Source organism: Zalophus californianus, chromosome 11 (genome assembly GCF_009762305.2).
Source record: "Zalophus californianus isolate mZalCal1 chromosome 11, mZalCal1.pri.v2, whole genome shotgun sequence".
Classification (NCBI taxonomy): Eukaryota; Metazoa; Chordata; class Mammalia; order Carnivora; family Otariidae; genus Zalophus; species Zalophus californianus.
This window is the reverse complement of record NC_045605.1, coordinates 14,416,011-14,440,858: the sequence shown is the minus strand read 5'-3', so window position 1 is coordinate 14,440,858 and position 24,848 is coordinate 14,416,011. Positions and strand designations below refer to the sequence as shown.

At 55.9% G+C, this 24,848-nt stretch overlaps 2 protein-coding genes across 10 annotated transcripts in view; both read left to right on the top strand.

Annotated features, from left to right (window-relative positions):
* FXYD6 (FXYD domain containing ion transport regulator 6) overlaps positions 1–8,548 on the top strand; it is a 46,556-nt gene extending 38,008 nt beyond the window's left edge. For 3 of the 7 annotated variants that reach the window (XM_027579493.2, XM_027579497.2, XM_027579494.2), the window contains exons 2-8: positions 2,740–2,802; positions 3,392–3,430; positions 3,558–3,632; positions 4,219–4,255; positions 5,012–5,061; positions 5,575–5,625; positions 7,211–8,548. In XM_027579493.2, the coding sequence (XP_027435294.1) occupies positions 2,740–2,802; positions 3,392–3,430; positions 3,558–3,632; positions 4,219–4,255; positions 5,012–5,061; positions 5,575–5,603 (293 nt within the window). In that variant the 3' untranslated portion in view covers positions 5,604–5,625; positions 7,211–8,548. Of the gene's footprint in view, positions 1–2,714; positions 2,803–3,391; positions 3,431–3,557; positions 3,633–4,218; positions 4,256–5,011; positions 5,062–5,574; positions 5,626–7,210 lie in introns of those variants that run through there. The other 4 variants (XM_027579495.2, XM_027579496.2, XM_027579491.2 and 1 more) reach the window with 3 other exon arrangements.
* An 8,159-nt stretch (positions 8,549–16,707) lies between these two features.
* Positions 16,708–24,013, top strand: LOC113914347 (sodium/potassium-transporting ATPase subunit gamma). 3 transcript variants are annotated; one of them, XM_027579499.1, is made up of 6 exons: positions 16,708–16,820; positions 21,584–21,622; positions 21,798–21,872; positions 23,306–23,342; positions 23,519–23,549; positions 23,825–24,013. In XM_027579499.1, the coding sequence occupies exons 1-5, from the start codon at positions 16,802–16,804 to the stop codon at positions 23,541–23,543; spliced, it is 195 nt and encodes a 64-aa protein (XP_027435300.1). In that variant the 5' UTR covers positions 16,708–16,801; the 3' UTR covers positions 23,544–23,549; positions 23,825–24,013. The 3 variants fall into 3 exon arrangements, with proteins under 3 accessions (XP_027435300.1, XP_027435301.1, XP_027435302.1); XM_027579500.1 differs by lacking the exon at positions 16,708–16,820 and adding an exon at positions 19,581–19,685; XM_027579501.1 differs by lacking the exon at positions 16,708–16,820 and adding an exon at positions 19,738–19,907.
* The last annotated feature ends 835 nt before the right edge of the window (positions 24,014–24,848 follow it).

The window sequence follows — 24,848 nt, the reverse complement described above, 5'->3', positions numbered from 1 at the left end:
GATCTCAGGGTCCTGGGATTGAGCCCCGCATCGGGCTCTCTGCTCAGCGGGGAGCCTGCTTCTCCCTCTCCTCCCCACTTGTGCTCTCCCTCTCTCTTTCAAATAAATAAAATCTTAAAAAAAAAATAAAAGGAAACTAGAAAATATCAGAGGTCATCATTCATTTTAAGGTTAACTATTGTTTTGCGATGTTGTTGTTCCTGGCATATGTGAATATATATTTGCAGTGGGTTCCAACGTAAAAAAGTATTTCATATGAAAATGATGGCAAAAAATTTGAAAAAGAGTGTCTTGCATGTTTGCCCTGGGCAGCATGCAGAAAAATGTTCACAACTGCATTATTCACAATCACACAAAATGGGAAAAACAAAAAAGATACTGACTGACAGGAGCATGACCAGCATAATTAACCTGCATAATGGGATGCTACACAATTTCAGAAATGCATAAACTATGGTCACATGTCATAATGGGTGAATCTTAGAAACATCATATGAACCAAAAAAGCCAGTCCCGGAAGACTGTAAACAACATAATGTCATAATTACAAAGCTCAAAAAAGCTCCACTAAACACCATCTTATTATTATGTGCATGATAAATAGATTTCTAAGAAGAAGAGCAGGAGGGATATCCATGCAATGGATTATTACTCAGCCATAAAAAGGGATGAAGTTCTGACATCTGACATCGATGAACCTTGGGAAACGTGATGCTCAGTGAAAGAAGCCAGATACCAAAAGCCACATATTGTACAACTGTGCAGTTCTCTTACATAAAGTAAGAAGAGGCAAAGCCACAGAGACAGAGGTTGTCAGAGCCTGGGAGGGGGCAGGGAGGGCAGAATGGGAGTGACTGCTGATGGGGACGGGGTTTCTTTTTGGGGTGATGAATGTGTTCTGGAATTAGTGATGGTGGTTGCACAGTTTTGGGCATGTACTAAAAAGCACTGAAGTGTACACTTTTAAATGAGTTTCATGGTATGTGAATTATGTGTTAATTTAAAAAAATATCTTTGGGGTGCCTGGGTGGCTCAGTCGGTTAAGCATCCGGCTCTTGGTTTCGGCTCAGGTCGTGATCTCAGGGTCCCAGGATCGAGCCCTGCGTGGGGAGTCGGCTGGAGATTCTCTCCCTCTCTCTCTCTCTCTCCCCCTTTGCCCACCTCCCCACTCCTGTGCTTTTTCTCTCTCAAATAAATAAATCTTAAAAAAAATATGTCTTTGAAGAAGAACAAGGGAGTGATGACAAATGTATGGGTATCTGTTGTTCAGGATACTGTTCGCCTGTGGGAGTGGGCAGGGGGATGGGCTGGAGGAAAGTGCAGGTGTACTGTTGGAGGAAATGCAGCAGGTGTTTGTAAAGGTCTTGTTCTTATGGGTGTTCATCTTATTACTCTGCTTCATTATATGTGTGTGCTACATATATCTTTATACATATAAAATCTGTAAACTTGAAAGGAATTACAAATATTAGATGAGATGGCATTAGAAGCAAAGTACTGCCTCTTGATATGCTCTTACCGAGCGGCCTTCTCCAAGTCCACTGCTGGGCCTCAGGGGGACTCTGGATGCCCCTGTTTTCTGACCTCTGGTGGCCGAGAGGTGCAGTGCACCTGGGGCTGCTTGCCTGGGCCCGGGGAAAGTCAGAGGGGTGATCCCTCAGAGCAAGCGTGGTCTGGCCACCCGATACTGGTCCAGGGGTCAGGCCACCGCCTGTGTCACCCCCTGGATAAAGGGCGGACAGCCTCGTGCTTTCCTGGTTTGGGTTTCCCCCCCACTTTTCCTTGCTGGCTCTTCACCACACTTCCTTAAGCCCAGGCATGAGGTGTGTGTAACCCCACTGAAATCTATCCCTGGAAGGGACCATCTGGCCACCTTCTGCCTCCATCCAGATGGCCCATCCTGGGGTCCCTGGCCTCAGAGACAGGCTTGCTGAGCTCACGAGCAGAAGGCCAGGGAAGGTGAGAGGTCAGGGCGCTGAGGCTCCGAGAGCCAGCCTCCACGCTGCCTTGGTTTGACCAAACCGCCTTTCTGGAGAATTATGAACTAATCCTGTGGGAGGAGTTGGCTTGGGCACTTTAGAGGTGAGGGTGTTCAGGGGTAACTGAAGGAGAGCTGTCAGCATTTCAGGGTTTCCCGTATGGAGACCAGTAAGCAGCAGGACTCCCGCACCCCCGTGGCTGGCTGGGCTAGGGAGGCATTCGCTTACCTGCCCCATTTAATCTCATGGAAGAACGACTTCTGCCGGTGGGTGTTGGCTGTGGGGATCCGGGCCAGGAAGTGCCAGACATCTTAAGTGAACTGGGGGTGGCCATGGCAAGATGGCCTGGAGACAAGTGTGCAGCTGGGGTCATTACCAAAGCCCTTGGGGTCTTCTGGCTCCCGCATGGGAGAGGCAGTGTGGTGGAGGGCTTCCTGAGCTGGGTGAGGACCTGGCCTCCATTGCTCACCATCATGGGTGTCATTTATCCTCTTCAGGCTCAGGTTCTTCACTTGCAGAATGGGTCAGTCATCGTGCGTGCTGGTGGCATGGATTCCCTTGTAGTCACTGAATGATTGCATGTGGAGCCCTCTGTAAGAGTCAGTAAATGGTGGCAGCTTCTGCTGTCTCACTTGAACTCTCACTGTGTGGAGAGTACTCAGTGTAGAGCTGGGAGCCCGACTCAGCCCCCCTGCTCGGGCTGAGGGTTGGGGTGGGGAGTCTCCCGTGCAGAGAATGACTTTTCCTCCTCTGTCCTCAGACACCATGGAGGTGGTGCTGATCTTCCTGTGCAGCCTGCTGGCTCCCACTGTCCTGGCCAGTGGTAAGTACCCCTCCAGGTCCTGGCCCTTTGGGACCAGAGGGCTGGGGGGCTCTCAGATTCGACACGGCTGATCAGCGACTCCCCTGCCCCCACTTCAGTCAGCAGAGAAGGTGCTAGAAGGCAGCAGGTGTCCCCAGACCCTACGCCAGCCTGGCCACCTCTTCCCACAGGGCTCAACAGGCTCTGCTTTCAGCCCTCAAGCCCTCCACGTCCCTGTAGACTTTTGGCCAGAACCTTGGGAGCTAGGCCTACTCTAGATTCTGGCCTGGTGCAAGTCACATGTCCTTCCTTCCTTCTCAGCTTCCCTGTGTGTAACAAGAGGGTGACAGACCCTGCGGTGGGGGATGATGTGAGAATACAAAGGGTGTGGATGTGCTGTGGAGGCAGAATCTCACTGGGGCTCTGACAGTCCCCGCTTCGGCTCCCAGGCGGGCCCTAGCCCTGTGTACCTCCCCAGGCATCTCTGCTTAATGGGCCCTCCCCGCCAGGAGTCCCTTTGTGGGAAGTGAGGTTTGTGAGGCTTGGGGGAGATTCTGGAACCACGGGTGTCACTGTCTTTCTCTTGCCCACACTTGTTTATTTTTTTCAGCAGCTGAGCAAGAGAAAGAAAAGGACCCTTTTCATTATGGTGAGCAGTGATGGGAACCCTGGTTGGGGGGGGGGTGCAGCCCTGGCCCCCTGGGGAGGGGGGAGGGCAAGGCATGCCCCTCCCCACCTTCCTGCCTTTCCATCTCTCCCCCTTGCTCCTTTGGCAGACTACCAGACGCTGAGGATTGGGGGATTGGTGTTTGCCGTGGTTCTCTTCTCAGTGGGGATTCTCCTTATCCTGAGTAAGTCCTGGATACCGTTCCCTGTCCACTCTGTCAGCTGCTAAGCGGGTGGAGAATGGTGTCAGAGCCCGGCTGTGCTCTCCCTGGGAGAGGGGAGGAGACTGTCCATTCTCCCCGTTATCTCTAGGACCTGATACAGTGCGGGGCACATAGTAAATGCTCAGGAAAACAGTCAAGAATGAACAAAATAAATGCTTGACGAAAACCAGCGGGTAATAAGAGGCAGGGTAGCTCTCCCGGTCCTGTGTCCAGGAGGCATACGTGGGGGGCGGGGGGAGTCACAGGAGATAGGGGATGTCCTCAGAGTACTCCCAGGGAGCTGCCCCGTGTTTGTCTTTCTCACATGAGCCTGGGCTGCATGGAGCCCCGTGCATTTGTCTGATCAAGCAGACTGTGGTAGGGTAGTCATCGAAGCCGTTGAATGTTGAACCTTGGCCTTGGAAGAGCCCTACTCCGACAGAGGATTGCTGCATGTAGCTGTGTTTTTTATGTAGTCCCACATGGTGGCCCTACTGTGGCCAAGCCGGGAGCAGGACCTTGAGCTCCAGCCGGGAGCATGACGTTGGGTGGTTTCTTTGCCTTTCAGGTCGCAGATGCAAATGCAGTTTCAATCAGAAGCCCCGGTAAGGATGCTGTGTCTGTGGACATCTGAGGTGACACTAGGAGGGGACAGGGAGGGCCCCCTGGTGTGTGAGCCCAAATGAGTGTTTTTTTTGGATTCTAATCCCAAAAAGAGGCCAAGTTGGGAGTAGATGTTTTGAAAGATTGCCAGGCATATTCTGGGACAAAGGAGAGGTCAAAATGTCGAGGGTTAGCCCCTCCTCTCTTCTGATGTACACTGGGAAGGGGAGGTAGGCCAGAAGGTGCTGGACCCTTGTCTGGAGGCCCTTGAGACAGTTGGACTTGGGAGAAGGGAAGCAGAGGGCCTCAGAGCTTCTCCGGAGGTCCTCCTCTCTACAGGACCTGGGACACTGTTCCTGCTTGTCACCTGTTCATGGGGCTCTTTGGCTGAGTAGAAGCTTGGGCTCCCGGTCATTCACCCCCCCCACCCATAAAGGGCATACCCCATTAGTCCAGTACAAAAACCAGGGGTAGCACTGGACCTCAGAAGTCCAAAGTCTGGCAGGACACACCCCAAGCTCCCAGGTGCCCTAAGCCACTCCTTCCCAGCACTTAGCTCTCTCGAGGGCCAACACTGAAGGGTGCCTGTGAGTTCCCCTGACACTGCACCCTTTAGTCCCAACCTCTCCTGCTGCCTCTTGGTGGAGAGTGCTGCAGCCCTCCAGTGACTTGGAGGGGATGGACCCAGACAGCCGTGTGTGGCGAGGAGAGTGGGTTCGCCGTGCAGACCACTAATGGAAGGGCTGTGACTCTTGCAGGGCTCCAGGGGATGAGGAGGCCCAGGTGGAGAACCTCATCACTGCAAATGGTAACTGTCATGACCACCAGCCCGGGTGGAATAGAAGTAATTGGGGAGGGTCCTCGTATAGCTCAGGGAGGGATGGTTGTCCGACACCACGGCCTCCCTAGAGCTCACCAGATGAGCTCCCGTGTCTGTGCTCCCTTACCTCCACCAAACTGGCCACGACTCATGACAGCCACGGTGTATGGGCATCTGCTTTGTGTGGGGCACCATCCCAAGCCCTTTATAGACCCCACTTCATGTGCACACAGCCTGGTTGTGTAGACATCACTATCCGCATTTTATAACCGAGGGACCCAGAAAAGTTAAGGAATGTGCTAAATTCCTATAACCAGCAAGTAGCGGGGCAGGGATTTGCCCCTGGGTCTGTCTGACCCCAGATCCTGCCAAGTTGCATCTTTGCTGTGCGGTTCGGACCCCCCAGCGTCAGGCATGGGCGCAGCTACTACCACAGGGGCCGCCCGCCGGGGCGAGGGGTCCGTTCACTACAATCTGTTCTTTTTTTTTTCTTTTTTCTAGCAACGGAGCCCCAGAAAGCAGAGAACTGAAGTGTAGCCCTCAGGTAGGAAGGTGAGATTCTGTCTGTCTGTGTCTTCCACTGGCCCCCTCGCTGTTCCTTCCTCAGAGAAGTGCAGCGGGCCCAGCTTCTGTTACGAGCCACACTCTGAGGGCAGTGAGACAGACAGACCGATGCAGCGGAGATGCACCACACATGCGCAGTAGACGGCCTCTGCACAACCCAGTGGTCAAGTTCATGGGGTGTCATCTTAGCTGCCATGTGGGCAGGACTTGGGGGTGAATTACAGTTGGTGAAATACTCCCACTCTCCAAGTAGCATAAAGAGAATGGCTTTTAGTGATGATTCATAAAGTATCTTAGGGCCGCTTTAAAAAAAATTTAACATCTTATAATGAAACTTTCAAAGTCTACACAAAACTAGGGAGAACAATGTATTACCCTACCCCCCACCCCGTACCGGCATCCTCCGTGCACAGCCTATACGGGCATTGTGTTTAGCATTTGCTTCCATTGTTCATTGTAGGGACACGGGAGAGTCATAACTGTCAAACGCCTTAATTTTCCAAAATGCTGCCACACACAAACTCGCTCGAGCCTGACAGAAGACGCAGGACAGGTGGGGTTGAGCTCCATTTTGTAGATAAACTGAGGTCACCGAGAACAGCCAGATAGCAAGTGACAGGTGGAACTTGAAGTCAGGCCCTTTAGCTTCGGGCCATTCCACCACACCCCTCTGTGTCTGCGCCCGTGTCACTTTAGGACCTCCCTGGAATATACGGGGGCCCGGGGGGTGCGGGGGTCAGTCTCCTGTCTGCTCACATCTGCCTCACCTAAGGCATAATGGGCAGGTCTGTGACTTTATCCTAAATTGTCAGTGAAGAGATTTCTGGTACCGAAATGCCTGGTGCCCCAGCTTTTACCGTGAGTGCAATTACACGGGGTACTTGCATAGCATGTGAATGTTTTCCTACGCGCTTTTATGTCATCATGACAACCCCGTGGGCGGGCAGAACAGGGCTCATTGTGCCCATCCTCTAGATGGGGCTCGGAAAGGTCAGTGATTGCCTACACGCCAGGTGGCCGTAGATGCCAATCTAGGAGGCAGGCGTCCAGGCTGGTGGCTTGGTGTTCTGTCCCTTCGTGGTGGCTGGCAGGTCCCATCTTGGGGATGGTTGGGGGGGGGGGTGCCTCAAGGGAGGGAGGCATAAGCTAGCGGTTGTCCTTTTTATTTATTTATTTATTTATTTTTAATTTTAATTTTTTTTTAACCCCCCCTTATTTTTTTTTAAACTAGGACTTCCTCGGAAACCTTGTTCTCTTAGATCTCAGGACTGAGCCACTGCTGGGGGTGTCCTGACATAGAGACCCTGGGGCGAACAATTCTCTTTCCACGTCTCCCAGGTCCCAGCCCCGCTGGGAGAAGCACTCCCCGAGGGCCCCCCTCCTCTGCCCCCACCTCCTCTCCCTGCGTCTCAGGCTCGTCCTTGTGTCTGCAGGAATGTGGGGCTCGGAGTGGCTCTCATCCTGCGGGGGTCAGGGGGCAAACAGGGGCTGCGCTAAAGGCAGGGGGGCAGCCGGTAAAGAGTCCTGGAAGGAACCCAAGTTGTGTTTTAATTTAAATTCTCTCCCCCTTTAGCCTCCAGAACCTGAAGGGAGCTGCTCGAAACTTTAGATGCAAATGTTGATGCTTAAGAACACCGGCCACCTCAGCAGCAGATCTTTCCCCAGGAGAAGCCAAGAACGTGTGTGTCCCCTGCCCCCTCCCCATCCCAGAACACGGTCCACAACTTAATGATGCAACTAACACCCGCCTCCCCTGCCCGCAGCCTGCGGTCTCGTCCACCTCCTGTGACGTGTCTGTGTGTGTGTTTGATGACTGTGGTCTCTGTTGCTGCTTGTTTGTGGATGATGTTGTATTTTAGTGACCCCGGACTCACTTTCCTGGGCGGGTGCTGAGCCATGGCGCCATCGGCCCCTCCCTTCTCCCCTGGGCCCCCCCATCATCTCCCACTCCCGGGAGTCTGCTTTTTCCCTTGAGAGACCAGTCCCTTCTCTGGAGTGAGGGGTGGGTGTAGGTAGGGGTAGGAGGCATGGGTGGGGGCCTCCTGTTGTCTTGGGACTTGGGAAGGTTTATATGACCTTCGTGATCATTCTCCATGGCCTCTCTTCACTTCCTTAAGAGCCTGGTTTCTGTATTCTAGCCGGGACCCGAGTCTGTTCTGGGGTTTCTTGGCAATGAGGGGTTCACAGCAAGGAGCTGGTGAGCCCAGCTTTGCCTCCAGGCAGGCTCTGCCCCGTCCATGGTCATCTCCTCTTGGGGCTTCCAGCAGGGAGTCCTCATCTGCCCCGCACCATGGCAGAGCAGCCCGGAATCCCGGGCTCGGGGCTTCTACTCTGCCCCTTGGGGAATGTGCCCTTTGCATATCTTCTCAGCAATAACCCCATGGGCTCTGGAACCCTGCTTCCCCTCCTCCCAACCCCCCCGTCTTCCCTGCTTCTCAGACTGCCAGCTATAGCCCAGCCCTTCTGGACTCAGACACCTGTCCCTGAATGAGGGCTCTGGGAGGCGAGGGCTGAGGGGACCCATTCTGTGGGGGCCAGCACTGTGGGGAGGGGCAGCCGGGAGAGCAGGGGTCCTTTGCTTCTCTGCCCCGCCCCCCCCCCCAACTGGCCGGGCAGTGGATGGCTCCGCCCCTGTGCTCCGCAGCTGAGCTCGCCACTGTGCTCTGCCTGTCCCTGGTTAGAGAGGCAGGTGCAGCTGCCCAGCTGCGGGTTAGAGACCCGGCAGGCGTGCACAGCCCTGCTGCCAAGGGAGCAGCGAGAGGTCGAAGGTCCGGCCAGACCCCGCCCATCCCATCCATCGTGTTCTTGTGGAAACTAGCCAAACCGCACCGCTGTGACCAGGACTACTGTTCTCCGTATTGTGACCTAACCTCTCAACAACAAAAAGGAATAAAATACCGTTTGTTTCCTAGTGGCTCTGGAGTGCTTTCCTTTGTGTCAAGGAGCTGGAGTATTTGTAGCACTTGTAGGGCCCCAGAGACTCTGTCCTTGGTCAGAGGGAGGAGGTGGCCGCTGAAGAGGCAGTCAGGGGGTGTGTGTGGGCCAGCAGCTTCTCCCCTTCCTCGTACCCCTTCCTCCTCCCGCCTCCCCCTGCTCCCGGGTCAGTGGGCCTAGCCTCTGCCCCATGGCAGGACCTGTACTTTATGCATGGCCTGTACAGAAGCAGAGGGTCCCGGTGGCTCCACTGAGGGCCTGCTGGCCGAGAACCAAAGGTTCTAACCTCTCCCTTTGGTCAGTTCTGGGGCCACTACCTAGGGACTTGGCAAAGAGGGTGTGGGTGGGTCACTTGGGTTGTGATCAGAGCCCTTACACTTTCATCTCTCTCCAAACCCAAATACCCCCTCCTCTGTGAAGCCTTCCTGGACTTCAGGTAGAATGAGTCCCTTCCTTTCTGTGCTCTGGTCACACAGGGTCCTGCCTTTATTTTCACATTTAAGGATCCGTACCTCGGCTCCAAACTCTGGAGGCCAGGTAGATAATATCCATTTGTGAGTGCCGTTGTGACCCGAGATGGCTTGTAGGGGCCAGGGGTCACCGACAGTGTCCTCCCAAAGACATTCCAGTTCAGTCTTTGGGAAAGGACTGTTGGCCAAATGAGCCTGGCTGCAAGCTGATCCTCTGGGAGGTCGCTGGTGTGCGCCCCCATCCCTGTGCGTCTTGTGCGTTTTTATCGTGAGTCACCGTTCCCGGGGGCAAGGACTAAGTCTTGTTCTAACGTGACTTCATGCCCTGCCCCCCCAAACCTTCAAGGAGTCTATCTAGGTTCTATGAGTTGTTTAGAGCTGCAGAATTCTTGGTTGCTGGTCCCGAGGGCCTCGGGGCTCCAGCTACCTCCTGGCCACCCCTGGGACATGGAGGCTGCCCGTCCTACTTCGGCAACTGCCCTGCCCTCTCTCCCCCAGGTCTTGAAAAAACGGAGGCTTTCACTGAGATCTCGCTCAATATTGTTGACTCTGTGATTATGGAGGCTAAAAAAACCTCTCGTTGCACCTCAAGTTTGTGAGTAAGCTACTGACCACTGTTGGTGGGACACTCGGGGGTCAGGGAATTTACAAGGCTTGTAGCAGTTTCAGAGCTTGGCCAGAGGAAGACCCTCAGAGGCCCCAGGAACGCAAAAGATTGGGGGTACCTCCCCACATTCGTTATTAAAGCCTTAAACTCTACAGTAAGTGTGAGGAAATCTAATGGGGGAGATTCTGAGTTTTCTCACGGTAATCCTGTTCATAACAGAGTGATGTTACCAGCTCTAGCATATAATAGAAAAGAGTTTTCCCTCCTTTGCCTCTCAGCACCCACTCTTTTGCCTCCTGCTAACCCAGCCTTATTTCTGAGGTAGGTAGGATAGTCACACTTCTGATAAATTTGTGGCTGGTGTAGGTCACACAGCTGCCTGGTAGAGGGGCTAGGAACCGGGCCCAGGCTGTCTGTCTCCTGAGTTCCCTCTGGCACGCCACACGGCCTGGTTTCCCTCTGTAGGGGAGGGCTGAGGTGCAGACGAAGGGAGAGGGTCACCTGGCTTGGTGTGACCACACCTGGAACCTGGCTGGCCCTTTAGGGCATTCACTAGCGAGACTATGCTCTGTGTCTTATGGCCTGGAAATAAGACACATAATGAAGAGTCAAAGAAACTGATGATCAAAATAATGGCAATAATATTATTATTAATAACGGAATAAAGCAGCTAATATGTGCCGAACCCTGGGCTGACACGTCACACAGATCAACCCATTCGGAGCTCACAGCACTGCCTGATGGTATCTCAGTTTTACAGATGAGGAAACTGCCCCTCAGTGGGACTGGCGTGAGTTTGCTCTCCTGGGGGCAAAGCCAAGGTCCAGCCCAGGCCCATCCAGCTCCAAGCCTGTCTCCCTCTGCACAGCAGAGGAAAGTTTGCAGTGCAAACTTTTCCTCCAAGTGCACATGGGAGGAGGCAGGATTTGGCCTCGTGTGGGGGAGTCCTTGGTTCCCACAGCCGTGATAATCCCAAACTGGAGTGAACTCCCCGTCACTGGAAGTATTCAAGGGGATGGGATCCTCTGGCCAAGATGGACTAAGAGAATCTACCCAGGATGGCCTAATCTACCCAGGCGCAGACTGAAATTGGGGAACAACCCCTCCCGCCCCACCCCGTCCCACCCCCACACATAATGGGCAAGCCCCTTCTCCCTTTCTTGTCTAGGGCTGTAGAGCCAGGGAAGAAGAATCCAGAATCCAGGCATGGATTGCTATTTAATGTGTGTCTTCCCTCCTGGACCAGCACTCCATGCTGGGCAGAACCATGTCTGCGCTCCACTCAGCGTGACCGCAATCTGTAATTTGGTTGGATATAGGAACTGTAACTTGGTTATACAGGGACGCTGGCATGTCGCGCCACTTCCCAGAAGGGAATGCTGAGTCCCCTGGCCTCAGACAGTGATCCCAGGTGTCCTGCGCATTTTACCTCCCAAATACTGCCCCCTCCCCATGAATTCCACTCCAAAGATTTTCAAGTCTATTTGCATGGAGGTGTTTATGTTTACTTAACACCACATAAAAATAGGTCAATCTGCCTTCTGGGCCCCCCGGGCTGTGGCCCTCACCACCACTCTGGGTTTTTTGCAGGTCGTGGATTGGAACTTGCCGAATTGTTCTTGGAAGAGAGTCAGAGGCAGAGCGCAAGCAGCAGGGAGGGTGGGGTGGGTGAGGGGGATGCCAGGCTGAAGCACACACCAAGGTCACCGGGCTCTTTCTCTCCTTCCTCTGGGGAGGAGGTCTCTGGCGTCCCACTGATCATGGGCTGGCAGGGGTGGCCTGGCAAAGCCAGGCTGGCAGGGCTGTCCAGCTCTATCTGGTTCACCCCACCTTGTCCTTGGCTGCTCTGCCGCGTCTGGGTCCAGAGAGAGAGATCAGGTGTGTTTGCCTGAGCCGGGGGAGGAGCTTTGGAAATACCTGTCTCCAGGCCACAAAGAGGAAGAATGCCACCTCTCACCATTAGTGTGATTCATTGCTGTCACAGCTAAACTCCAGGGGGGCAGAATCAGCTAGCTCAAGCCAACGACTGCTGATTTTATGGAGCCGGCCGCAGCCCTGTGCCTGCCTGCACAATACCGGGGCGCCTGCCAAGACAGCGATGGCAGGGCAGGCGATGCTGGATCGGATGTCATGGAAGACTTGGGCCGGTAGGGGCTGGTATGGGGAGGGCCTCCTGCACCGTCCAGAGGAGTGGGCTCCTGCCTCAGAGCCAGGCGCGGAGGCAGGCCGGTGGAGGAGAAGGAGGCTCAGGACATTCCCTGGTCTCCTGCTCTCCTCTCTAGCTGTGCGAGCTCAGGCACACCCCAGCATCTCTGTCACTTTCTTTGCAAAATGTAGTCCTTCCTAGCCATAGGGTGAGCTGGGCGCCAGTGTAACCCTAGGAAAGCCACGTAAGCCTCGGTTTCATTACCTGTGCAATGGGTCCTTTCCTGTTCCCTCACAAGGTCAAAGTGATACAGTGGACATAAAGGCACTGACACTTCTACAGGCAGATATTATGTTACTAATGTTTACATTACCATTCGTTTCCTTATGCATCCTTTCTTTGATAGCGGGGTGCCCCTCCTGTCTGTCAGACCTGGGTTCGAGTTCTGCCTCACCTACGTATCAGTACAGATTCCTCCTCTGGAAGTTACGTATCACAACACCAGCTTTGCTGAGTCACTGGAAGGAACGAAGCAGCTCACGGAAGCAAAAATTCTTTGGAACTCTCGAGAACCATGAAATGAATGGAATTGTTACCAGTGGGGATTTCTGGGCACCGGACTTTGAGAAGACACATATATTTAACGGACACCCTGAGCTGAGTTCTTGAGATTGGCCAGGCTCGGCCGTCTGTGAAATAAATGACAAGATGTCATTATAAAGCCAGATGTGAGCCATCTGGGCCACACCAGTATAATCCAGAAGGTCACCGAGGAAAAGCAGGAACAGAGAGGGTGGGCTTGCTCCTGGAGGTGGCGGGGCCTGGAGCTGCTTTTCAGAGATGAGGGGCGGAGGGGAAGTGGGTACTAGGAGGTGAAGGACTGCAGCTGGAGAGAATAGCCTCTATTCTAGTTCAAGCTCAGACGTGAGTTCCGAGAAAAGTCAAGAATGTATTTCTCTCCAGGGTATTCGCTGTGGGAGAGGTGGGTCAAACAGTTCCGCCCTTGTCAGCAGCTGTAGAAACAGAAGAGGACGTCCCCATCCCCTGCCAGCTCAGGGAGCAGAAAAAGCCTCGGTGACCTTGACTCTCCTAGTACATTGCCCTTTGGCAGCTCCCAGGACCTGTGTGCCCCACGGCTCAGTCATCTTGAAGCCAACACTTGAGGAATGGACCCTCCAGGACCCACCTCCCCTGGCCTCGCCTTATAAGACCCCAGTGACCCTGGCATCGGTGGCGACTGCAGGAGACAGGAGCCAACCCTCTTTGGGGTTCAGGACCTCGGGGCAGCACAGGTGGGGCCTGGGAGCTGCCACCTTCCCTGCTGAGGCTGAGGGGCCACACAGGCCATGCAGCTGCAGACCGACCCCAGCCAGGAATCAGGGCTTTCTAGGGGCTTCTGACTTCTTCCTGGCTGCGAGCCAACACCAGGAGGATTGCGGGGGACCTGGAGTCCAAGGCTGTGTGCTCTGACGTGCAGCCCCGGACATGCAGGGATGGTGGAGTGGGAGCAAGCCCTCTTGGGAAGGCTGCTGGTGAGGGCCTTTTAGCTTTTGAGCACCAGGCAGACAGTGCTCAGCTGATGTTCCCGCATGCCGCCTCCCTATCCCAGCAACCCCAAAGTGACCACCCAGACTCTTGCCCCGAGACTGAAGATGCTGCTTGGGGAAGACAGGGGAGACTGAGGCATGGCAACCGAGGACATTGTCCCACTGGGTATGACAGCGCTGGAAGAGGGACCGGGACTTGGGGCTCCCTCTCTATACCTCCTAAAGGTCTCCTTGACCCGTGGGTCTTGGGAGGAGAGCAGTGAACGGCTGGATGGCCCTCTTCGGCTCCAGCCTGGAATACTCAAAGGGAGGGCGGCCAGGGGTGGGCGTGTCTTTGCCTGCCCTATAGGCTTTCTGGGACAGCAGAGTAGCACTCCCACCCCATGTGGCCCCATATCCCGAGACAGACTAAAAGAAGAAGTGCAACCAGACCCCAGGAGTGACCCGTGGTGCTGTGTAGGTGTGGGGAAGGAGAGGAAAGCTGGGGGTGAGGGGTGGATGGTGGGCCGGCAGAGATTGTGCTGAGGGTCAGAGAGGGGGGCGTGCTCTGGGAACCTGCCTTAGAGATCACCTTGGCAAGGGACTGAGCCCAGGGAAGGGATTACAGTGAGGGTCCTTGCCTCCTAGCAACCCATCTCAGGTGAGGATAATGAAGTCAACCTTTATTAGGACCTTCTTTGGCCAGGCCTTTTACCCACATCATCTCAATTCCTACAAGAACCACGAAAGGTAGGTGTTTCATCCCATTTTACAAATAGAAGGACAGGTGACCCTTCCCAGCATCACAGAATCCACAGCGAAGTGTCGGGATGCAAAGGGGCTTGAGTGTGGCGAGTCTGTGCCACAGGGTGGCCCCCGCATGGAGGAACACATGGGAGGAGAGGCTCTCCTGGGCGGCTCCCTGGGCTTCATGGGCCACAGGCTGAAGGAGCCGGGGCCTCCCTGCTGAAGAGCAGGGCATCTCTGAGCCAGGGGCTCCCTTGTCCCCAGCGACAGCCAGGCCGATGACCTCAGCTGGAGGTGGACAAGAAGAAGTCTGAGGGAGGACCTGGATGTGAGCAAGAGAGAGTAGACCTTCTTGACTCTTACCCCAGGCTTCCGCTGAAAGGAGAAATAAACGCTTGCGTCGAAGTTGCTGCCGGTCTCTGGGTGAAGCACCGGGGGGAGTAGAGGGTGGGGATGGAAGGGCTCTGGGGTAGCTGTTGGCAAGACATGGGGGTGGCTGACCACCCACTCTTTCTCGGTGGGGGCAAACTGGTTCCTGTTACCTGTTAGAGGGCGGGGGACCTCAGGGAGAGGCTGCATTAGGCAAGTCCTGGGCCTCCCTGTGCCACTAGAGAAATGACTTCACCTCCGGGACACTTTCATTTGTTTAACAAAACTGGGGGTGCACCATGTGCCAGGTCCTGTTCTAGGCCCTGGGAATCTGCAAATGAACACAACAAAAATCCTTGCTTTCCTGGAGAAAACAAAACAAAACAAAACAAAACAAACTAAGAAAGGGATTTGAGACCTTTCAGAGAGTGGGTGTGAACATTTTAGATGGGAGTGCCAGGAAGGGTCTTCTGAGTCAATCAGTGAAATGAGGTGTGAGCAAGGTTAGCCAGGAAGTTCTCTGGAGGAAGAGTGTTCAGGAAGAGGGAAGAGTCAGTGCAAAGGTCCTGAGGCAGGAGCATGCCTGGAGGGTTAGAAGAGCATCAAGGAAACCAGTATAGCTGGAGCAGAGAGAAGGAACAGGGAAGTTGGAGACAAGGTCAAAGATGTCATTGGGGCCAGATTAAGAAGTGTCCTATAGGACACAAAAAGGACTTTGGTTTATTCTCTGAGGCCTCAAAGGGTTGGAGCAGGAGAATGAACCCTTTATAAACGATGGGGACGGGTAGGATGACTTTGGATGCCCTTTCCAGTTAGCCAGTCCATGACACAGGGTCTCCATTTGGGATCAAGATGCCTTCCTTTGCAGCATTAGGAGCTGGTAGGGAACACAGAATGTGTGTGTAGGTGTGTGTGTTTGCGGGAGGCTGTGAAAGGGGTTCTGGCTGAGATCTTCACATTTCTGAACCACTGATATGTTTGGACCAAGTAACTTCTGAAGTGTCATCCAGCGCCGAGATTTCTGAATCTCTCCCAGTGCCCGGCTTGGAGAATTTCTGCTCAACAGCCTTGAGCTGTCTGAACGTGCAGGTTTCCACTTGGGATCATGTGACAAGGCCGGGTTGTGGGAGCAGCTCGGCCACTGGGCAGGGCCCTCAGGACAGACCTCAGCCCCTCCAGATCACGCCCCTCCAGGCCTGCCCTTCTTCATTTCCAGAATGTCTTCCAGCGGGGAGGTGGCTCTCTGGGGGTGTCATTAGTCAGCCCCCCGGGGCAGGAGATTCTGCTAAGGAGGGACAGAGAGGCAAGTCGCTGTCTGACTGGAGCGGGGGGTCAGAGCCAGGGGCCAGAACCAGCACCTCCCAAACCCTGCTTTTCAGTGTGCATTCTGGGGCAGCCGAGTAGGGTGGCCCCCAAGTCACCGAGGGAGATCCTGTGCTCTGGAGTGAGCCACACCCAGCCCACTTGTTGCGACTTTGCTCCAGGCCCTCAGAGGCCCCGGTGGCCCCAGGAACTGACACTTGGCTGAGCCAAGGCAGGGGGCCGCACCTCCCTGGAACCCGAAGGGCTGTCTCCCGGCCGTCCCCCTCTGGCACCAGCCAGCAGCCCTCAGAGGCTGCGTTAGGCTGCTGCCGGGCAGGTCTGACATCCCAGCTGGTGAGTCACTGGGGCTACGGGAGGGGTCCCCGTGAGGACGGGTTGGCTGCCATGGAGCTGCTCCACACCAGCGGCCCCTCCTGGCCCCCAGCTGCTTCCCATGTGGGCCCTACTACCTGCAGCTGCGGCCTCAGGCCTGGCCCTGAAAAGCACCCCGTCCCCACCCAGGGCAGCTGCCGAGGGGTCTGCAGGCATTCTGTCCCATCTCAGGGGACGCCGGCGGCAGAATGAGACCGGGGGGCAGGACATATTGGGGTGGAGGCCCTACTGGGCTTGACGGGGGAGGTGCAGCTGAGTAAAGGCTTGGGGGGGCCCACAGATGGCCCTCGGGGTCTCCCTCAGTCACCCCTAGGGTGGCCTTTGCAGGCACCCCAGGCTTCCTGAAGGGCGCTGGCTGTGGTGTCGCTCCTGTGGGGGCGCTGGGGCTTTGCTTTGCTGTGGCTCCCAGCTTCCCCCTTCCTCGGGTGGAAGTCAGAGACCCTCTGATGGGGATGCCTGGCCCAGCCCATCCCCGCTGGCGGGGGTGGGGCGGGCACAAGGTGAGGGCTCCCTTGCCAGCCCTCCTCCCTGACTCTGTCTCTTCCTGCCCCTCCCAGCGGGGGAGGGGGAGGAGATGTGGAGGGAGGGAGAGCCGCACTTTCCAGCCAGGCCCTTGGCAACCCGTGCCTTGCCACTCTTGTCGACCGAGGACACGCCGGCGGCTCCTGCCATGGACAGGTGGTACCTGGGTGAGTCCCCTGAACCCCACGCCCCCCGCCTGCTCAGACTCGGACACGGGTGTCCACCTCCTCACTTTGAGGTGCAGCTACCTGCTCCCCAGAAGGGCAGGGAAAGCCGAAGCGAGGACAGGCAGGATTTCTCAACAAGGGCATCTCAAGTGGAGTCCTGGACGTGTGGGGATCTTTGCCCTGAGCATCTCTGAGCTGCAGGAGCTAGGAAGACAGCTTGTCCAACAGCCTCCTTGTCTGCCTGTCCAGCCACCGGTCCCTCTGCAGGAATTCCAAAGCCGGGCTGCTGGGTTCAAATCTTACTTTCCCCACTCCCTCGCTGCCTGACCGCCGGCAAGTTGTTTAACTTCTCTCCTCGGTGTCCTCATCTCTAAAATGGGCATCCTGATGACGGTTTCCTTACCTCGGGGTTGTTGTGATTATCACATGCTTCATTTTTGTTACATGCGCAGAACAGGGCCTTGCACGTAGAGTTTAAAATGCAGATAACAACTTGTTTTTCTTATTTCTGCCACCATCTCTCCCTCCCTCCCTCCCTCCCTCCCTCTGTCATCTATCATCTGTCCTTTCCACCCATTTTTATACCCATTATTGCAGACAGAATCCGCAGTAGCTTACAAATATAGACAAAATGCACTAAGATACTGAGAGAATGTGCAGTAAGGGGCACTGGTGTCCCGTGTAGAGAGCGACAGTAGCTTTGGGAGCACAGCCTTGGGGGTCTGGCTTTCTAGCCCTGGTTTTGTCACTATTTGGATGTTGCAGGCCAATCCTTCAAGCTCCTTGCCCTCAGTCTTCTTGTTCTGCCCAGTGGGGCTCATGGCCCTGTCCTGGCCACCTCCGGCGGTCTCACTGTAGGGAGCAAATGATCAGCCTCAGCTTCTTCATCCGTAGAATGGAGCAAGCCCGGATTCAGTGGGACAGTGCATATAAAGAACCTGACAAGGGACCCCTGGATGGCGCAGTTGGTTAATTGTCTGACTCTTGGTTTCGGCTCAGGTCATGATCTCAGGGTGGTGGGATCGAGCCCTGCGTGGGCTCCGCGCTTACAGGGAGTCTGCTTGGGATTCTCTTTCCCTCTCCCTCAGCCCCTGGCTCACACACGCTTGCTCGCTCGCTTTCTCTCAAAATAAATAAATAAATCTTAAAAATAAATAAAGAGCCTGACGCATGGTCAGCCCCTACTAAGCATTAGCTGTGCTATAATATTCTCATGAATATTCATTGCTTGGCTCTGAAAGCAGAGAGTGGAATGGATATCACAGCTCCTGGGCCGCAGGGCCTTGGCCATGACATTCTCTCTCCATCTCACCCCCATGCTGATTTTCGCTGGAGGGGGCTTGGCTTTCCTGCATCCAGCAGTTAATGTTCAACAAAACGTGAATGCCCTTTATTTTCCAGTTGACACAAATATGACAGTAACTATAGTGACACTTGCTGTGTCCCAGGTCGTGTGCCCTGCTCTTCACATGCATTATCTCCTTTCTCTGCACAACAACTCCCTGAGGCAGGGAGTAGTCCCATTTTACAGACGAGAAGACTGAGGCGCAGAGAGGTTCAGTGACTCGACAGAGGCCATTTACTTAGCAAATGGAGGGGCCGGGAAATGAACTCAAACCTTGATCCCCTGCAACCACTCCAGGGGGATTAACAGAGGGATTCATTCCCTCTGGAAGGAGCAGCCCATCCTTGGTGGACACTGACCGCTGGCTTTGGGCCCTTGGCTACCATTGAACATTAGCCTCTTCTGGAGGCCAGTTCAATGGACTAGAGCTCAGCCAGGAATATGAGCACCCATGGAGTACCCAGCCCTGGCGTCTCCAGGGTGAAAGAGGCCACCGCAGAGTAGGGAGGCAGCCTCGGAGGTGTGGGAAAGCATCTGACTCCTAAAGCCTAAGGCCTGCCTGTCCATCCTCCACCTTGCCCCTCACCGGCTGTGTGACCTGGGGCCAGGGCCCTACCCTCTCTGTGCCTCGGATGCCTCATCTGTAAAATGGGAAATAACACAAGGCACAAGGGGATACTAGTTAGGCAAGTGCTTTGTGAGTCAGAAAAGCAAGCCCTTCCCCGGGTGATAGGCTTGGCCCCTTCCTGAAGGAGCCGACAGCGCAACCTGGGAAGCCGGCATGGGAGCAGCTGGCCTACAGAAGGAAAATGCCAGAGGCAGCAGGGAAAGAGAGATTAGTTAGGGGTGACTGGAGCCTTTCTGACGGAGGTGTGAGCCGCTGGATGCAGCCCCGATGGGTGAAAGAAACAACAGGAACGGGGCAGCTCAGGCCTGGAGGCGTGAACGCCCACGGTGGGCTCAGGGTGGGCCTTGTGGTGGGAGGGGGGCAGGTGCCTGGGGATGGCCGCAGGGAAGCCCCGGGCGCCGGGTCAGAAGTAGCGGCTGAAGCCGAGGTCTCTGTGGTCTCCGCAGTGGTCGGGGAGGTGGGCAGCTGCTGGGGTGGGGTGGCGTCTGTGGGGCCCCCGACATGGCCCCTCAAGCTCTGGCAGACACTGAATATATTTTGAAAGTCCCACTTCCCCCGTGCCCCAGCCCCAGCCACGGCTTCTCCGGCCGGTGGAAGAACACTGTGGCCTACCCATCCCTGACCCTTCTCTGGAAATTTCCTTTCGGGAGGGTTTGGAAACTCAGCCAGCTCGTCCCTGCCCCTGCGTGCACACGCACCTCCTCCTGCCTCCGAGGGAGCCCCTCCGCTCACACGAGGGCTTCTCTCGTGACTAGGGTAAACATTACCTGGCACTGTTAATGTTTAATGCCCCCACCTCTCCCCCGGCCACCTGCGGCCAGGTACTCTCCCCCGAGTGGAGGCAGATCAGCCCGGTCTGCTAGGGGAATGGCAGCACTGTCCCCGGACGACGGTGAGTGTGTGTGTACGTGTGTGAAGCAGGAGGTGGCCTCTCCTTGGACCACCTTCGAAGGGATGAGCTGGACCCCTGGCACCCCTGCCTTCTGGGGACCGCAGCACCCCTCCCCCAAGCTTGCCAGCCTCCTAAGAGGATTTTAAAAAATTGCTTTGAGAAAGAGGATCCTGCCTTAAGTCTGAAGGAATAGAGCTTGAATGGCAGAACCTGGGGTGCCAGGTAGGAGCTGGGGGATGGGGGCGGGGATGAGTTCCTATCTTGACTCTCTGGCAGGCACCTTTCCTGGTTCAATGTATCTTTCTGGACTACCTAAGCTCAGAGCGGGAGGTGGAGGGGGGTCAGGCTGGCTTTGGGGCCAGAGCCCCCCAAGTGTGGAGGGACACCCCCAGAAGGATCCCGTGATGGGGGTGACTCGGGCCTGGAGGCCAACAGGGGCCTCTGTTGACTGTGGTGGGCTTTGGGCCAGACCTAGAAAAGACGAGGGCTTTGGGTGGGTGTGGGTTCAGTGAAGGGCTCAAGACAAGGGACGAGGGAGGCGGTGGGCAGCGGCTGGGGTGGGGTGGCGTCTGTGGGGCCAGTGGTGGTGAGGGGAGCCGCCAATCTAGTCATGGCTCTGGGGCTAACTCCCCGTGTCACCCTCAACAAGAACTGAATCCGGGAGACAACGTTGTTGGGCTCCCACATGGGGACAGGCTCCTGGGTCCTCATAGCCCTCCCCTAGAGGCCCAGGCGCTGGCCCCTTCTGGCCAGGGAGGCTGCACAGGGGACACCTGGGCTCCCCAGGGCCCCAGGCCCTCCACCACCCAGGGCACGGTTCAGCACAACCTGGGAGGTGCTGACTTGTGCATTCCTTCTACCTCAGGCACTGCCTCCTTAGTGCCGAGAAGGGGCCCAAAAGAGGGTAGGAAAGAGGGGCCAACCCCCACCATGGCAGCAAAGCTCTGGCCAGGTGCCCTCGGGCTGCCCAAAGGCAAGTGTGCTCAGTTTTCAGGGCTGGAGGGCAGAGCTATGACCTCTGGCGCTGAGCAGCAACACGTTGGGTGGGCTAACACCACAGGACGCAAGCGACTGGACCATACGTGGCCTTGAAGGGTCTCATGCCTTCTGACCATCTGAGAGGCAATGTAGCAAAGGGGTTAGGCGCCCAGATTCTTGGCAACCTATTGCCTGGGTATAAGTCCCAGCTCTCTCCTTTATGCTGTGTAACTGTGGGGGCGTTACTTAACCTCTCTGTGCGTCCAGCTTCTAGGGATGGTACTGGAATCATATTGATGCCTCACGGGATGCTTATGACAGTAAAATGAGCTAACGTTTTGTTAGCCTTCACCTAGCGTGTGGTAAACACTATATATTAACATTTCTTAAAAGAATTTGCTTCCCCTTGAGGATGGAAACATAAGAGAGAAGGATCTAGAAACCTGAGCCCAAGACCCAGTTCTGCCCCCAACTTTCATGGGGGACTTTGAACAGGTTCAGTTTTCTCCTTCTGTTCAGTGGAAGTGAAGGGCCTCTTCCGTTCATTCATTCCGCAAGTATTTGCGACACATCTCGCCGTTGATTAGTCACATGGAGGGAGGCTACCCATGGGTCCAATGGGAAATGTCTCCCATGGCCTTGCTTACGGTTGTAGGAAGAGAGGAGAGGAAAGATCCAACCCTCCCAGAGCTGCTGGAGGCCCCCACAGGCAGCACGGCACCCTGTTTGGATGCTTGGTGTTTGGTCCCAAGTTGATGGTCTCCGAGGCGGCCCAGGACAGATGCCCCCACTGTCAGTGGCCTTGGCAGGCCCACCAGCCTCTTCTTGCCCACGTGGACCCTCGGGGCTGCTGGGAAGGGAAGGATGGGGGGTCTGCTGTTTCCGTGGCTGGCTCACCCTGCCTCTGGCTCTCTCCTCAGGTGGCAGCCCCAAGGGCGATGTGGACCCATTCTACTACGGTAAGCCTGGTGGGCCACCCTCCCCAGCCTGCCACCACCCACGGACCCCTGGTTCCTGGCATCCCCTGGTTACGGCCACCACTTTCCCCTGGTAGCCTGGGGCTGCTGCTGGGGTGGGATGTGGGAAGGGTGACTGGGATGACCCACCCCACCTCCTTGCCCTCTCCTTCCTCAGACTATGAGACTGTCCGCAACGGGGGCCTGATCTTTGCTGCCCTGGCCTTCGTCATGGGGCTCATTATCATCCTCAGTAAGTGGGGCTGTCGGAACGGGCTGCTTCATGGGGCCATATCTCTTCTCAGAGCCACTGAGCACGGGTTCCCCGGGCAGGGGTGGGGGAAAGCCCTCTCATCCTCTTCCCAGATCCCAGAAGGGAGTGAGTCTCTCCACTCCCCTCCATTCCCCTATGCAGGATGTGGGAACTGACGGACACCCTGATGGACACAGGCTTCTTGGGACGACTCCCTGTTTGGTCCTTGGGCCACACAGAGGACGGTTCCTTTTCCTCCAGTGCGCCCTCTGATGGCCCTGGGAGGAGCTGCTGAGAGGGGAGAGCTAGCTGCGTCCAGCCAGCGGGGGACACTCCAGCACACGGGGTTCAAGCCAGGGGAGGGAACCAACCTCCACTGGATACCTCCCTTGGCCAGATCTGGGCACTTTCCTTGCTTGGCATGAGCTGCATCTCAGTCCATTTAATCCTCTTGGCAACACTGAGGGATGGCCACTACGGGTCACATTTTACAGAGGAAAAGCTACCCACCGTGACAGGTGCAACAACTTGCCCAGGGGGCCACAGCCAGTCAGAAGCACAGCTGAGCTCAGCTGAACCCAGGGGTGTCCACCCTCCCACCCCATCCCGCCGACTGCTGGAAAGCAAGTGTGGCTGGGAGCCAGAGGCATTCGACCCCGTCGCCAGTTTACTGTGTGTGGATCCCTAACTCCCTGGGCCTCAGTTTGCTCATCTGTTAAATAGGGATGATCCTACTTGTCTCATAAAGTTAGGGCTAGCATGGCAGCCAAGGGCGTACTCAGGCCCAGGCCTAGAGTGTTCTGGAGGAGAGATGGGTCCTTGTATATCCCCGAGCTCCAGTAGGCACACAGCAGGGGTTTAGTAAATGCTCATTGACTTGGTTTGGTGCAACCAGAAGAAAAATACACAGAAACACAAGCACCTCTGCGTCCTGGGATTCTAACCCGCCCATGGTTGGTGCCATTCCATCTGAGGGCTTCCGTCTGCAGACATGGCTGCTCTCCCCAGCTCAGCTGGAAGGGTCTTGTGGGCGGCACTGGGTCGTGGTCCAGCACATAGGTGCAGGAGGCAGACAGGCCTGAGCAGAGATCTTGGCTCTGGACTTACAGTCCTCCTCCTCCAAGAGCGTATTGAGCAGCTACTATGTGCTTGGCCCTATACCGGGGGCACCACCCTGACCCAGGCTCGGCCACTGCTCTCAGCGAGCTCACGGTCTACCACGGAGCTGCTGCGGTATATGTTTGTTGACTGACTGACCGATGTACTGACTGACTCAATGCTTAAGGCCCAGCCCTATATAAAGACAGAAATGGTCCACTGTGGCTGTGGTGGGCGGGAGGGAGTAAAGGCTCCAGGGCTGCCTCTTTCCGGGCAGAGAGGCTCTCCCTGGAAGCAAGAGGTTGATGGAAACTCATCTCCTTTCTCACTTCAAGGCAAAAGACTCCGCTGTGGGGGCAAAAAGAAGCACCGGTGAGTGCCTGCTTAGGGTCCCTGAGTGGGGTGGGGACACTGGGGGGAAAGGAGGGGTAGGCCAAGGATTTTGGTCTCCAATGCCTGTGAGGAGGGGTCCCCAACGTCAGGGACCCTGAGACTCACCACGTCCCCCTCTGACTTCTTCCCTCTCTTTTGCCCCTCCCCCGCCCCAGGCAAGTCAATGATGATGATCTGTAATGACAGGTAAGTTGGGGAGGGACAAGTGAGGGGGGAGCCAGGGATGGCTGTGGAGAAATCAGGGAGAGCTTGGGACGGAGCCGGGAAGGATTTCAGGGTCTTCCAGCCACCAGCCAGGTGGTCTGCCGCCCACCCTGGCTTTTTGATTGATGGCCAAGTGCCAGGTGTGGCGTGTGTGGCCAAGGGAGGGGGCAAAGAGAAAGGTACGATGAATAAGGAATAAAAGAAAAATCCCTACTCCTGCCCGCATTGCAACCCAGATCCTGTCTTTGTCTTTTCAGAGTCAGCCGTACCCCCCTCTGCAGGGCGGCGTTGGGAAGCCTTCCCTGAGCTGTAGACCTTTGTCCCCAGCACTGCCAGGCCCTTGGGCTGAAGGAAGCACCAGGCTCCAGGTGACCCCTGGGTTTTCATGGCCTCCTCCCAACCCCAGGCTGCCTCATGTTAATAATAAAGCCAGCCTCAGAGACACAGCTCCTTCCCTGGCCTCCCTCCCTCCCTCCTTCGCTCCCGTACCTGCCACAACCCACTTGCCCTTCCCAGCTGGAGTACAATACAGCCTGGTCTCTTGTTTTTCAATGAATTGCTCAGGTGCCCATACCCACTCACCATCTGCAGGCCTCTCCTTACCCCTTGAATTGCCAGGAGCCCCGAGGACAGAGGAATCAGCCTGCCTTCCGCACCCCAGGCAGAGAGAAAGCCGGGAAGTGTGAAGGTCAATGACAAATGGGTGCTGCTTTGGTATCTGCTCAGGCCCTGGGTGCTGCTACTGGGTATCTGCTACAGGCCCTGGGAGTTCCTGCAGATGTGCCCCAAGCAGCCAAAGTAGTAGCTGTTTGTGACCACAGTACGTGCTCTGCCACCTCCCAGGAACTCCAGCATGCCAGGATGGGTGGGCCTGGGGGCCTTGGTGTGCGCCTCAGCACATGCTCTCTCGCTACCCACCTCCTGACCCTGGTGCTAAGCCCAGGCTGCTCCCTTTCCACTCTTGGGGCTTGGGAGCCCCCCACTGCACCTGTTCTCCTCCACCTATCTGGGTGCTGCCTTGGCTAATCCCAGGGCCAGGGAGTGGACAAGGAGGGTGCGGACCTTGGTACCCTCTCCTCCAGCCCTGTGCACTCTGGCAGGCAGCCAGCTGCTGGCCGCTGGAGCCACGATGGTGTCAGGCTGCCTATCTGCCCAGAGCCCGACTTCCTGAAGCCTGTGGCCCCCTTGCGGCACAGTATGTTCCCCTCTGGCAGTTTCTGCACTCAGAAGGAGCCCATCTTCCCTCTCCTGCTCTTCCGTGCCGAAGGGATGGGGTGGCAG